At 41.6% G+C, this 13,499-nt stretch overlaps 1 protein-coding gene across 1 annotated transcript in view; it reads right to left on the bottom strand.

Moving 5' to 3' along the window:
• LOC115516101 overlaps positions 1-13,003 on the bottom strand; it is a 69,269-nt gene extending 56,266 nt beyond the window's left edge. Inside the window, exons 1-2 of the mRNA XM_030318529.1 lie at positions 12,977-13,003; positions 12,109-12,510 (exon numbers count right to left, since the gene is read on the bottom strand). Of these exons, the coding sequence (XP_030174389.1) occupies positions 12,109-12,510; positions 12,977-13,003 (429 nt within the window). The remainder of the gene's footprint in view (positions 1-12,108; positions 12,511-12,976) is intronic.
• Between the last annotated feature and the right edge of the window lie 496 nt (positions 13,004-13,499).

Genomic DNA, 13,499 nt, shown 5'->3' with positions numbered 1-13,499 from the left:
ACAAGAGAAGGAGCAATAAATGCTGTGCAGAAGCAGCAGCAGGGTAAGGGAACAGAGGGTGATGACAAAACCATTGATATGCATTCACTTATTCATTTATCCCCATGTACTTATTAACTATCTACCATAAGCAGGACATTGTGCTGGGATCCAACAAAGGGCAAAACCCACACATGGTCCTTGCCTGTATGGAGTACTTACTCACATAGGAGAAGCATATATTAATCAAATGATCACTGAAATAAATGCAAAGGTATAACGACCTGTGGTTAAGTGTGACAGCAGAAAGGCGCAAGCCACTATGAGAGCATCCTAAAGAGGCCTGATGTTGTCTGAAGCCTTGGGAAGACCTGGAATGGAGTGTACGGCAAAAAACACGTGCAAAGGCTGGAACACAGACAGCAAGCCAGAGGCTGGGTAGGGAGAGAGGAGGTACGGGGAGGCAGCCCTTGTATGGCACCCCCAGCCCTGAGAGGCTTGCATCCTCTGAGGACTGGAGCACCATGTGACAATTTTAGGCAGAGGAGTAATGTGATTGGATGTGTGTGTGTTTTTAAAATGCTGTACTACGTGGTAGGCTGAATAATGGCCCTTCCAAAGATGTTGATGTCTGAATCCCTGCGAGTAGTGAATATATCCCCTAACATGGAGAAAGGCAGAATGTGATAAATTAAGGATCTTGAGATGGGAAGATGATCTTGGATTATGCAGGTGGGCCCAATGTAATCACAGGTGTCCTTACAAGAGGGAGGCAGATGAAGAAGTGACTATAGAAGAGGAGCATCAGAGCAGTACAACCTGAGAAAGACTTGTTGGTTCAAAAGATGGAAGAAGGGGCCATGAGCCAAGGAATGCAGGAAGCCTCAAAAAGCTGGAAGAGGCAACTAAATGATTTTCCTCCAGAGCTTCCAAAAGGAACACAGCCCTGATGAAACTTTGATTTTAGGACTTTGACCTTCAGACTTTGTGGTAATCTGTTATAGCAGCCATAAGAGACTAACACACATTGGCTTCTGGACAAAATAGTCAAGAGGTAATGAGAAGTAGGGACCAGTTGGAGGTCACTGTGTTATCCAGGCAAGAGATGTGACAATTTGAATCACAGCAGTGGTGGCATTGGGAGTGGAGAGGAGTTGAGGGACCCTAGGAAAGGGGGAGTTGGCCAGTCAAAGGTCTTGCTACAACCTGGCAGATGTCACTGGAATGCTGCAATAGGCCTTCTTGAAGCTCAGGACCAGGCTGTCTGGCCCTGGCCAGGGCCCAGCATCCTTTGTAGAAGAGGAAGCCTGCACCAAGGCAGTGAGACCACTCTCAGAAACAGACATCATCTAGTCTCTCAATAGGGACCTGCTGACCCCATTCCCACAAAAGAATCCAAGAGTTTCGAGAAAAAAGTTCTGCAGTTCGCTAGGAATTTCTACTAGGCAAAAGGTAGAAATTGTTTCTGCCAAGCATTAGACCTTGCAGTGAACATATTTTTCTTCCCAACAGAGGTTTTGTAAACCTAGCAAGGAGACATCCAAATTTAAACATATGTATCTCCAACCCAGCTTGATGTGGGGCTTGATTCCACAACCCTGGGATCATGACCTGAGCCAAAATCAAGATCAAACACTCAATCAACTGAGCCACCTGACCGCCCTGATTTCCAATTTTCTGATAGCAGAAGTCTCACTGAGAGGAACAGCTTCCTATATAAGAACACTCCATTTAAAATCTGTATCTGGGGATGCCTGGGTGGCTCAGTCGGTTGAGCATCCGACTTCGGCTCAGGTCATGATCTCACAGTTTGTGAGTTTGAGCCCCGCATTGGGCTCTGTGCTGACAGCTCAGAGCCTGGAGCCTGCTTCCGATTCTGTGTCTCCCTCTCTCTCTGCCCCTCCCCTGCTCATGCTGTTTCTCTCTCTGTCTCAAAAATAAATAAAACATTAAAATTTTTTTTAAATCTGTATCTGAAGCTCTGATTATTCTTTAGTGTCATGTTTTGCACGTTTTAGTCATCCATAAGTCACCATAACTATTTCACCAAAATTAAATACTATATGTACTATACTTAATATTTCTTTTTAAATTAATTAATTCCTGCCCTTAAATAATAAATGAATCTTAAAAGCAAACTTTATTTACTACTATAAATGGAAAACCAGCATCTTATGTCATAAAGGAAGGCAATCTTACAGACAAACACAATGGAAAACAAAAAACCGTTGTGAAAATATAGTTAAGATATTGCTATCCTTTTGCTCATTCTTTGATATCAAAAGGGAGATTGGGAAAGTTTAGAGAGGTGTTAAAGACATAGCAGCACCAAACTGACAGCTTTCTCCCTCCCTTGATCAGAACACTGAAAAGGAATTGACAGGGAATGAATAACTTTCTCAATATGCGAATCCTGTGAGACGACGCCACATATGTGTTCCACCTGGAATTACCCTGCACCACCTGACATCACCTCTCATAGGAACATGTCTTAGAATATAGTTCTAGAAGTAGAATTATTGCAATAAAAGATGTCGACACTTTAAGAAGCTTTTGATAGGGGCACCTGGCTGGCTCAGTCAAAGGAGCAAGTGACTCTTGATCTCGGGGTTGTGAGTTCGAACCACATGTTGGATGTAGAGATTACTTAAAGATAAAATCTTTTAAAAATTACAATAAAAAAAAAAGCTTTTGATAAACACCATCCAGATTAGTTTCACCACAGTTTTAATGTAAGAGTGCCCACTTGGCTCCAACCTCAAATAGTTAAGTATTATAAACACAAATGTTAAAATGTTAAGCGTTACAGTGTAAGATATTCACCAGCTGAATTTTCAAAGCGATTTTCATATTCTTCTAGCCAGTCTCTGACCCTGGGGCAGGACGATTACATGAACCTTCAGTTAGTGGTAAGTTTACACAAACTGATATTGCTCTTGGTTTAACCAAGCTAAAGTAAACTAAGTAAAACATGAGGAAGTGACTAGCATTTGCAAATACTTCAGAATGTTTTTGTGCCAGCAAAGGTCAAATGAGGCTCAGAATAGCATGGATTCCAAAGTAGACTTTTGAGAAATAAGGAAGCCAGAGAAGCATTACTCACGAGACACCAATCACTATAAATAATTCAGAAAGTTAATGAAAACTCTAAAAGAAACATATGTGTGAGCCTTCCTATCCTAATGTGATAGGGCCACTGCACAAATGCAGTTTAATGCACTTGTACAGATGAATGCAATTGTTAACAAAAGATTTCTAAAATAGAAAAAGAAAAGTGTATTCTGAAGTATGAAGAATTAATAACAATAGGAAGATTCCAGATTATTTCAGTAATTCCTGGGCAGACACTCAATGTGTGTTTGCACCTATGAGGGAAAGTAAGGGACAAGAGAATTAAAAACATAAAGAGTTTCTTATGTTTGGGAAGAGGTTAGAGGTTCTGATTAACTTTTGGTGTTTATAGGAAAACATAAATTTGTTTATGCTTAAGAAATTAAAGAGGGCTCCCTGTAAGGTACAGAATTCCAACTCATTAAATAAAAAGAAAGAAGCGGGGCGCCCGGGTGGCTCAGTCAGTTGAGCATCCGTGTGACTCTTGATTTTGGATCAGGTCATGATCTCACTATTCATAGGATCGAGCCCCGCATCTGGCTCTGTGCTGACAGCATGGAGCCTGCTTGTGATTCTCTCTCTCCCTCTCTCTCTCTCTCTGCCCCTCCCCTGCTTGTATAAGTACACACTTCCTCTCCCTCTCTCTAAAATAATAAATAAACTAAAAAAAAAAAAAAAGAAGGAAGGAATGGAAACAGATACCTTGATTAATCCAGAAAAAGTCATAAGAACAAAAAGAAAAGGAAGAAGTCATGATAAATATTTGGCAAAACAAGAAGGCAGAAATAAGGCCCAAAATAAATATATGGTAAAACCTTGAATTGTGAGTAACTTGTTCTGCCAGTGCCAAGACAAGCAAACATTTCTAATAAATTTTAACTTGATAAATGAGCGATGTCTTGCAATATGAGTAGTACATGACACCAAATGTTACGTGATCACAACTGAGCCTCTGGTTCTTGAAATTTGCTTTGATACACAAGTGCTTTGGTTTACAAGCATGTCTCTGGAATGAATTATGCTCGTAAACCAAGGTTTTACTTGCATGTCAATTAAACTCTACTATTAAAAAACCAAGACTTTCAACTTAATTTCCTATTAGTTGGAAAACAAGTAAATAAATTATGATATACCATTTTAATGGATGTGTGTGTGTGTGTGTGTGTGTGTGTGTGTGTGTGTGTGTGTGTGTGTGTACACCAGAAAAAGAGGCCCAGGACATTCATAGTTTAGAAAAGTTGTAGAAAAATGCATAAGCAGAGAAAAGGATCCAGAAAAACACTAATTTGGTAATGGTGGTTGCCTATAAAGAGTGCGATTATAGGAGACAGGAGCAGGTTTTCCTATCTCACTTTACAAGTGCCTACACTGAATCTATTACAAATAGCATATAACCAAAGAAATAAGAAGGAATGAAATAATAAATATAAGGGCAGAATCAGTGAAATAGAAGATACACAGAACAAAAAATAAAGGTGATTAATAAAATAAAAGTATTTCTTTGTGAGGTTTTTTGAATTTGAATTTATTTTTTAATTAAGTTTTTAATTTTAAGTAGGGTTAACATACACTTTTATATTTGTTTCAGGTGTACAATCCAGTGATTCAACAATTCTATGTATCATGGCTCATCACGATCAAAGTATTTCTTCGAACACAGGGAGACAGAACAAGAATAATACGGGGGTAAAAAAGACTACAGAAAAAAAAAGGCATGACAAATATGACAGACATTTAAAAACCTATAAAAGAACAATATAACTGTATTTTTCTATATAACTATAAATAACTATATAACTGTAAATAACTACATGACAATACATTTTGAAAACAAAGATGAAATCAATACATTTCTAGAAAAAAATGCCAAAATTGGCATAAAAATGTGAATAACCATTTAAGAAATTGAAGTTATTCTATTCTATTCTATTCTATTCTATTCTATTCTATTCTATTCTATTCTATTCTTTCTTTAGTAGGCTTCATGCCCAGCACAGAGCCCAACATGAGGCTTGAACTCATGACCCAGAGATCAAGACTTGAGCTGAGATCAAGAGTCAGATGCTTAATCGATTTGAGCCACTCCAAAACCAAAGTAATCTAAAAAACTTATTCTCCATAAAGTTTCAGGGCTATGACGTTTTACAAGAGCATCCTACTACCTTCCAACGAACAGACACTCTTTCCTTAAATGTGTTACTCTGGAAAATTAAAAAAAAAAAAAAAAAAAAGGAGGAAACATCACCCAACCTAATGTTGCTATAATTTTGAAATTTGGAATATGGACTGTTCATAAAAAGAAAATATGGGCCAGTTTCACTTCTAAACATGGATGCCAAACACCCAAATAAAATATTACCTAGCTAAATCCAAAAAAGTATTAAGAATATATCATAATAAAATATTTAAAAATGGTTCAAAGTCAGAAAATCTCTCAATGTAATTCACTACATTAATGGATTATGGAAGAAGTTACTACTGCTCAACATCTCTCTGTTGTCCTTTGCCTCCTGGGAATACCATTAAACTTCCCAGCCACCTTAAAATACGTGGGACCAGGTGACTAGTCCTCGTCAACGGAATGAGAGGAGTAGTGATATGTGTCCTCTCTTGCCATCATAGAGAACTCGCTGAAGGACTTAGGTCCTAGCAGTTGGGGAAGCAACTGGCTAGAAAGAGCCTGGGTTCCTGAACAACTAAGTGAAGGAGAGCCTACTATCTTCCCAACACCTTCGACTGTGTCTTGAGTGATAAATAAATAGCATTATTGGTTTAAGTCACTGAAACATTGGGGCTGTTACAGTAGCTAAGATTATACACTCTAACAATACATTGAAAACTGGTATGGGGAAGACGATTATCTCCCCAGATGATTATCTCCCCAGACACAGAGAGATCATTTGACAAAGTTCAATGCTAATTCGTGTTAAAAACAAAAACAAGGGGCACCTGGCTGCCTCAGTTGGAGGAGCATGCAACTCTTGATCTCGGGTTTGTGAGTTCAAGCACCACACTGGGTATAGAGACTACTAAAAAATAAATACCTTACACAAAACAAGAACCAGCTTTTGGGAGCTGAAACAGAATTAGGAGATCAAACCCCTGTCGTCTTCCCCACTACCCTCTTTCCTTCATCGCTTGATTATTCATTACTTTAGCCCCATATTGATGCATTTTCTTACAAAATTTTTCATTGGAAACTAATGCATGAATTTTATCTATTTTCCTTGATATCTCAGATCCTAAGGAAAGGGATACAAACCTATAGCTAACATCATACTTAATAGAGAAACTACATATATTCTTTTTAAGAAATGGAACAAGACAAGGATTCCAGCTATCCCCACCAACATGTAATAGAATTATAGAAAAATTAAACACTACAAGGAAATAATAAGAAGTAAAACCAAGTATAAAATTGGAAGGAACGAGTCAAAAGTTGTCAGTGTTTGCAACTGGTATAGTTATTTCACACAGGACTCTCAAGAGAATCCACAGAAAAACTATTAGAATTAATAGGAGTTCAAAAAGGTAGTTGGATATGAGACTAACTTAAAAACAACTGACTACACTTCTCCACACCAACAGTAACCAACCAAAGAGAGAGAGACAAAGAGAGAGACAGAGAGAGAGAGAGAGAGAGAGAGTGTATGAGAGAGAGAGAGAGAGAAGATATGTAACAGTGTAACCTATAACAATGTGACAAAATAAAAAAAAAACACTTATAATAGTAATATTATTGAATCTAGGAATTTTTGTTTCTTAAGAGAGAGCAAAAGAGCAGGAGCGGGTGAAAGGGTAGAGGGAGAGAGAGGGAATTTTAAGCAGGCTTCACACTCCGTATGGAGCCCAACATGGGGCTCGATCCCACAACTCTGGGAATATGACCTGAGCAATCCCACAATCCTGGGATTATGACCTGAGCCGAAATCAAGAGTTGGACACTCAAGTGACTGAACCACCCAGGCACCTCTCTAGGAATTATCTTAATAAAGAATTTATAAGAGACTTGTGGAGAAAATTTGAAAAACTGTATTAAAGTATATAAAAGAAACATGAATAAATGCAGAGATAGACCATACTCACAAGTGAGATGGCATGACACTAAAAGGTGTCAATTCTTTACAGATGAACCTATGATTTCAATTAATTTCTAATCAAAACTTCAGAAAGACTTCTGTGAACTTTACAGACAGATTTTAAAATATTTATTAAAGAATAAATCCATGACAAGCTAAGAAAAGTTTGAAAAAGAACAAAAAGGTAGATATTAAGATATATTACAAAGCCATAATAAAAACAAAATCCAACTGGGTTAAAGATGTAAATGTAGAAGAATAACCGAAGTTAGTAGGAGAAAATATAGAAAAACTTTTTGATCTTCAGGTAGGTAAGGATTTTTAAAATAAGATGCAAATAGCTCAAGCTAAAAGGAGAAAGATGATGGATGTGACTACACAAAGTTTAAAGATTTATATTAAAAAAGAAAAAAAGAAGTAGAAGAAGACAATGGACCTAAATGTAAAAGCTGAAACGATAAAGGTCTTAGATGAAAACATAGGAGTGACCCCTTACAACCTTGAGTTAGGCAAGAATTTCTTAGATATGACACAAAAACACAACAGGTAAGAGAGAAGATTGATCAGTTGGATATCAACAAAATTGAACACCATCAAGAAAGTGAAAAGATAACTCACAGAATGGGAGAAACTATTTGCAACTGATACATTTGAGAAAGGATAAATATCAAGAATATAGAAATAACTTACAATTCCATGATAAAAAACAAAGAATCCAACTTTAAAAATAGATCTGAATAGGGGCACCTAGGTGGCTCAGTTGATAGAGCGACCAACTCTTGATTTTGGCTCAGGTCATGATCTCGCGGTTCGTGAATTCAAGCTCCACCTCAAGCTCTGCCCTGATGGTGCAGAGCCTGCTTGGGATTCTCTCTGTCCCCATTTCTCTCTGCCTCACCCACTTGCTCGCTCTCTCTCTCTCTCTCTCTCTCTCTCAAAATAAATAAATAAATACACATTTAAAAAAATAGATCTGAATAGACATTTCTCCAAAGCAGATACAGATATACAAGTGGTTAGTAAGCGCATGAAAATATGTTCAAAATCATTAACCATCAGGGAAGTATAAATCAAAACCGCAATGAGCTACAACTTCACACCTGCTAGGTTGGCTATAACCAAAATGACAGACAAGTGTTGGTGAGGATGTGAAGAAAATGGAACCCTCATGCACTGCAGGTAAGACTGTAAAATGTTGCAGCTGCTTTAGAAAACTGTTTGGGACTTCCTCAAAAGTTTAAACATAGAGATACCATATGATCCAGCCATTCCACTTCTAGGTATATATCCAAAAGAAACGGAAATATGTGTTCACACAAAAACTGTACATGAATGTTCACAGAAGCATTATTCATAATAGCCAAAAAGTAAAAACAACCTAAGTGTGCACCAACTGATAAACAGATAAACCAAAAGCAGTATACCCACATTAGGGAATATTATTGGGCAATAAAAAGGAACAAATTACTGCTATAGGCTATAATGTGGATAAACCTACACTACACTATGCTAAGTGAAAGAAGCCAGTCACGACAAAAACATACTGTAGAACCCCATTTATATGAAATGTTCAGAAACAGGCAAATAGAGACAGGAAGCAGATCAGTGCTTGCCTAGGGCTTGGGAGGAGCATACTGAGGGAAACTGGAGGGTGACTGCTAATGGAGTAATAAAAATATTCTAAAATTAGATCATGATGATAGTTACCCACTCTGTAAATGTACTATAAACCAATGAGTTCACTTTAGGTGGATTTTGTGGTATAAAAATTATATCTCAAAAAAGTTAATAATAAAAAGGAGACCATATGTGAGATTAACAGATGGGAGACAAGACTAGGGGAAGACTTAAAACATCCACATCTGACAAAGGACTAACACTTTAACATGCAAGGATACCAATACAGAAGGAACCATAAGAGACTCTTAAATACAGAGAACAAACTGAGGGTTGCTGGAGGGGTGCTGGGTGGGGGGATGGGCTAATGGGTGATGGGCATTAAGGAGGGCACTTGTTGGGAGGAGCACTGGGTGTTGTATATAAGTGATGAATCACTAAATTCTACTCCTGAAACCATTTATTACACTATATGTTAACTAACTTGGTTTTAAATAAAATAAACAACAATACATAAAAACAACAACAAAAAAATAAGGAACAAAATGCAAACCCCATATAGAAAAATATCAGAAATCTGAAAGAAAAGAAGGGCAAATTAGATGGATAGGCAGTTCACAAATGACAAAACAATATGATGAGATGCTCAATTAAAACAGAAATGGAGTACTGCTTTAACCTAGTAGTTTGACAAAAATTAGTAAATTAAATAATAGTAAGTGCCAGCAGCTATTGGAAAAGTGACTTTTTATGCACTCCTGGTGGGAGGAAACCGATGAAGTCATTCTGCAGCACAAAGTAGCAGTTTTTAGTAAAAGACATCAGTCTTTTACCAACAGTTCCATATCTGTCTGCCTATCAAAAAAATTCTTGCACAAGGCCACAGGGAGATACTCAAAAGGACGTTTGGTGCAGAACTGTTCACGCAAGCAAGGGCTTACAGGCCACCGATGTCTATCCCCAGGAGGCTGTTAAGTACTTGTGGTGTATACTTTTCATACAAAACTATGCAACAGCCAGGAGTAATGAATTAGACTTACACACAGCATTATGGTTTGACTCAAAAACATAATGTGGAAGGGAAAAAAGAAATAGTATGAGATTTATAGCATAATAGTATTTATTTAGTTAAGTGCAACAAAAGCAAAACATGACATATGTTTCAAAGATATACGTGTTCTAAGACGATATAATGAAATGTACTTTGGAAGAACGAACAAATATGCCAGCATGGCCTCCTGTCTGTGTGCGCATGGGGAGGAGGGTGTTGAGAGAGAAATGGAGTATAAAGGGAGGAAATAACAAAGTGAAATAAAATGAGAGACTCAAAATGGACCAAGGATTATAGTATGCCATGAACTAAGATATATGAGCAATTAAATTTGTGAGACCTGAGATACTAAGAAAAATAAAATACCATGCATTACTTTTCAGTGAAAAATTTAAGAAAGTCCATCACATGTGGGAGGCTAACTCAATGAAACATAAAGCTATGGAGAAAAGAAGGTAGTGGGAAAGCCAGAGGCTTGCTTGGTCTCCAGCTGAGTAATTCAGTTTCCAGGGAAGAAAGAACACAGGGTGGTAGAAATGTAGTGGATGTTGTCCCCACTACACCACCTCCTCCCCCTGCAGACAGGAGACAGGGGAGCAAAGGGAGAGAACCATCCACTACAGCTGAACTTTAGTTAACAGGAGAGAGAGAACAGGACATTATGGAATTCAGAAGAAAAGGAATAACTGATTGAATCCAAGAATCTGATTTTTTTGCCTTATGATAAAGGCAGCGTTTTCTAAAAGCAACGAATACTCAACACCGCCCTGGAGCAAGGCAGGAGAAGACCTCCATGCTTTAAAAATCAAGACCTTATGGGGGCGCCTGGGTGGCTCAGTTCATTAAGCGACAGACTTTGGCTCAGGTCATGATCTTGCAGTCACTGAGCTTGAGCCCCATATGGGGGCTCTGTGCTGACAGCTTAGAGCCTGGATTCTGCTTCAGATTCTGTGAGTGTCTCTCTGTCTCTGTCTCCCCTCCCCCACTCGTGCTCTCTCTCTCCCTCTCAAAAATAAATAAATGTTAAAAAAAAATTAAAAAAAATCAGGACCTTATGCCATCTTTTGTCAAATTTGGATGGCTATTTTCAAAGTTAAGATTATTCAAGTTTTGTTTTAGCAATGGGCCTTATGATCAGATCCATGTAATTAGGCTGAATTCATTTTTATTGAGACAAAAAAGGGGGTTCGTGGTACTGGCTACAAAAACCGTCATCATTCGAATACAAGTCAAGTAAGCCACTTTACTTTCAACACTTAGTGCCTTCTACAGTGTATGCTTGTCCCACATAACTGGCTTTCTGGGATACACATATATACACACACATACATACACATACATACATACCCTAGATATATTCCTTCTTTTGTCTTGCCTTTTTCACTTACCCCTGGGGACATTACACATCTCACCGCCCCCCCCCCCCCAATGTCTTCCCAGTGGTTGTGTCCACAGCCTTGAGGTGGAGCCCAGTTCCCGCACCCCACGATCAACTTAGCGTTAACGGGACGAGAGCACTCATCTTTCACCCTTCTGCGGGCAGATGCAGTGGACAGAAAGTTTCCTGGTCTGGGAAGGACTCAGTCCCTGAGTGCACCCATCCCCGACCGTTATCGCCAGCCCCAGGGTTGGAGCGAGCCCCTGTCTTCTCACGAACAGAGCGTTGGGGAGAGGGTGACGGCCTGGCCTAGCTGATGTCCATGCCTATGACCAAGAGAGGCGAGCTGCAAGCCTGCCAGTTCAGGGAACGGTTGGAAGGCACCCCAGGTGCGCCCAAGTGCACCCTATCTGTAAAACGTAGAAAGGCAAACTACAGGAGGAGTGGAGCTGAGTGGGGAAGAGGAGTCTCACAGGTACGAAGGGGTAAATTATGAGTTCCTCCCTGCTGAGCTCAGGTGAAGCACTCTGCTTAGCATTTTATACAACCCCCACTTCGATTTTTACTGAAGCCCGGTGGGGGGTGGGGGACCGGTGGCGTCGTACAAAAAGGAAACGTGCGATGGGAACCGTGGCCTGTCTTGCCGAGGTGCGACCTCGGCCCCGGGCTGCCAGATCCTTGGTATGCTGCTCTAAGCTCCCTCAGGTGGTCTTCAGCCGGGCCCGGAGGACAAGAGCCCTGCAGGCCCGGGCGCTGCCGCGTCGCCGCCGCCCCAGCCCCGCGGCAGGAGCCCCCCGCAAGACCCGCCCGTGCGTCACAGGCCCGCCTGGCGTCCCGCCCGCCGGGTCCGCAAGGAGGAGCCCGCGAGGCGGCCGCCACGGGGCTGCGCTTACCTCGTCTGGCGCGGGTAGCGGCTCCAGCTCCCAGGCTCCTCGCCGACCGCCGCCGTTTTGTGCGTCCCTCGCCCCGACGGCAGCTGCGCCGGCCCGGGCCACGGCCACGGTCACTTTCATTTTCCTCAACAACAGCGGCAGGAAAGCGAAAGCGAAAACTGCCGAGAGGCGGGCCCCGGCCGAGCGCGGTGAACGCGGAGCGCGGCCTGGCAGCCAGAGGCGGGGGCTCAGGTCTCGGGCCTGCACGCGGGCGGCCGGGCGGCGTTTGGGCGGGAACCCCGTCCACCTGAGGCGCCGGAGCGAGCCCGGCGCGAACACCTCCGCGGGACGGGGACGGGGCCCGGGCCGCGTCCGGGCAGCAGGTGGAGAGGCCCGCCGCGCGCCGTCGTTCGTCCGCGCGGCCTACTGTGCCTCGGTCCATCGGGGTTGCTTCCCAGGCCGCCCCTTAGCGCCTGCTTGGGCTTCGGGGCTGGTGGCGGCGCTTCGTGGGTTTCTGGCGTCCGGAGGCGGGTTTGGCCTGGGCGACGAGGAGCAAGCCTCTGAGGGGGTCTCGGGTGGGGGCGCTGAGCCAGCTGGGGTCGGCCTGTCCCCCAAGCCTGGGCATGCGCACTGGTCCCTCTGCCAAGTTGGCGGCACCGTAGCTTCGAACAGCCTGGTCGTGACCGTGAGGTACCAGGCTCCTCATCCTGGGTCAGCGGAGAAATAAAAAGTCAGTGGTATCAAGGAAATGGGGGCTCTTCATTTGATTAAGAAAAACTGAACAGCGAGCTTAAGACTTGGACTCCCTGGACTAATTGGTGCCCATCAATACCCAAGGATTTAGAGGCTTATTACTTATTGGCTGTGTGATTTGGGGCAGGGTATTTACTCCCTGTAGGATGAGGATGATAACCATACCTACGTCAAGGTTGTAGGACTTAAATGAACCGATGTAAGGGAGAAAATATTTGTTGTTGTTTTTCTGGATGCTTGATAGACATTCTCTAATGTCAGTTGATAAAATTTGGAGATCTCTATGATAATAAGATAGTTTTCAAAGTTTGGACTGTGCTATCATGACTTAGAAGGACTGAGGAGGCACTGCAGTCATTTTGGAAGGCACCTCACACTCAGCCTGACAATTTGCCCCTATAATTATGCCAGTGGACCAAGTTCTCTTAGAGCACCGCTGCAGTTGAAGTTGGACACAAGTCCCCACAGCCCTGTCCTGCATCAGTTACTGAGATCTGAAAATACTTTTTGTAAGCCGTCCTACTTGGAAAATGTTGCTAAGACTCCATACTCCAAACACAGTTTGCCACGTGTTTGTTCATTTTTGTCATAGAGCAGTCTGATAACTGGAACAGAAAAACAGATTAACTGCCTGATCTGCCAGTCACTTTGGTTTGCCT

Source organism: Lynx canadensis, chromosome A1, assembly GCF_007474595.2.
Source record: "Lynx canadensis isolate LIC74 chromosome A1, mLynCan4.pri.v2, whole genome shotgun sequence".
In the NCBI taxonomy this organism is placed as follows: Eukaryota; Metazoa; Chordata; class Mammalia; order Carnivora; family Felidae; genus Lynx; species Lynx canadensis.
The sequence above is the reverse complement of the archived record's forward strand: the minus strand, read 5'-3'. Positions and strand labels throughout refer to the sequence as shown.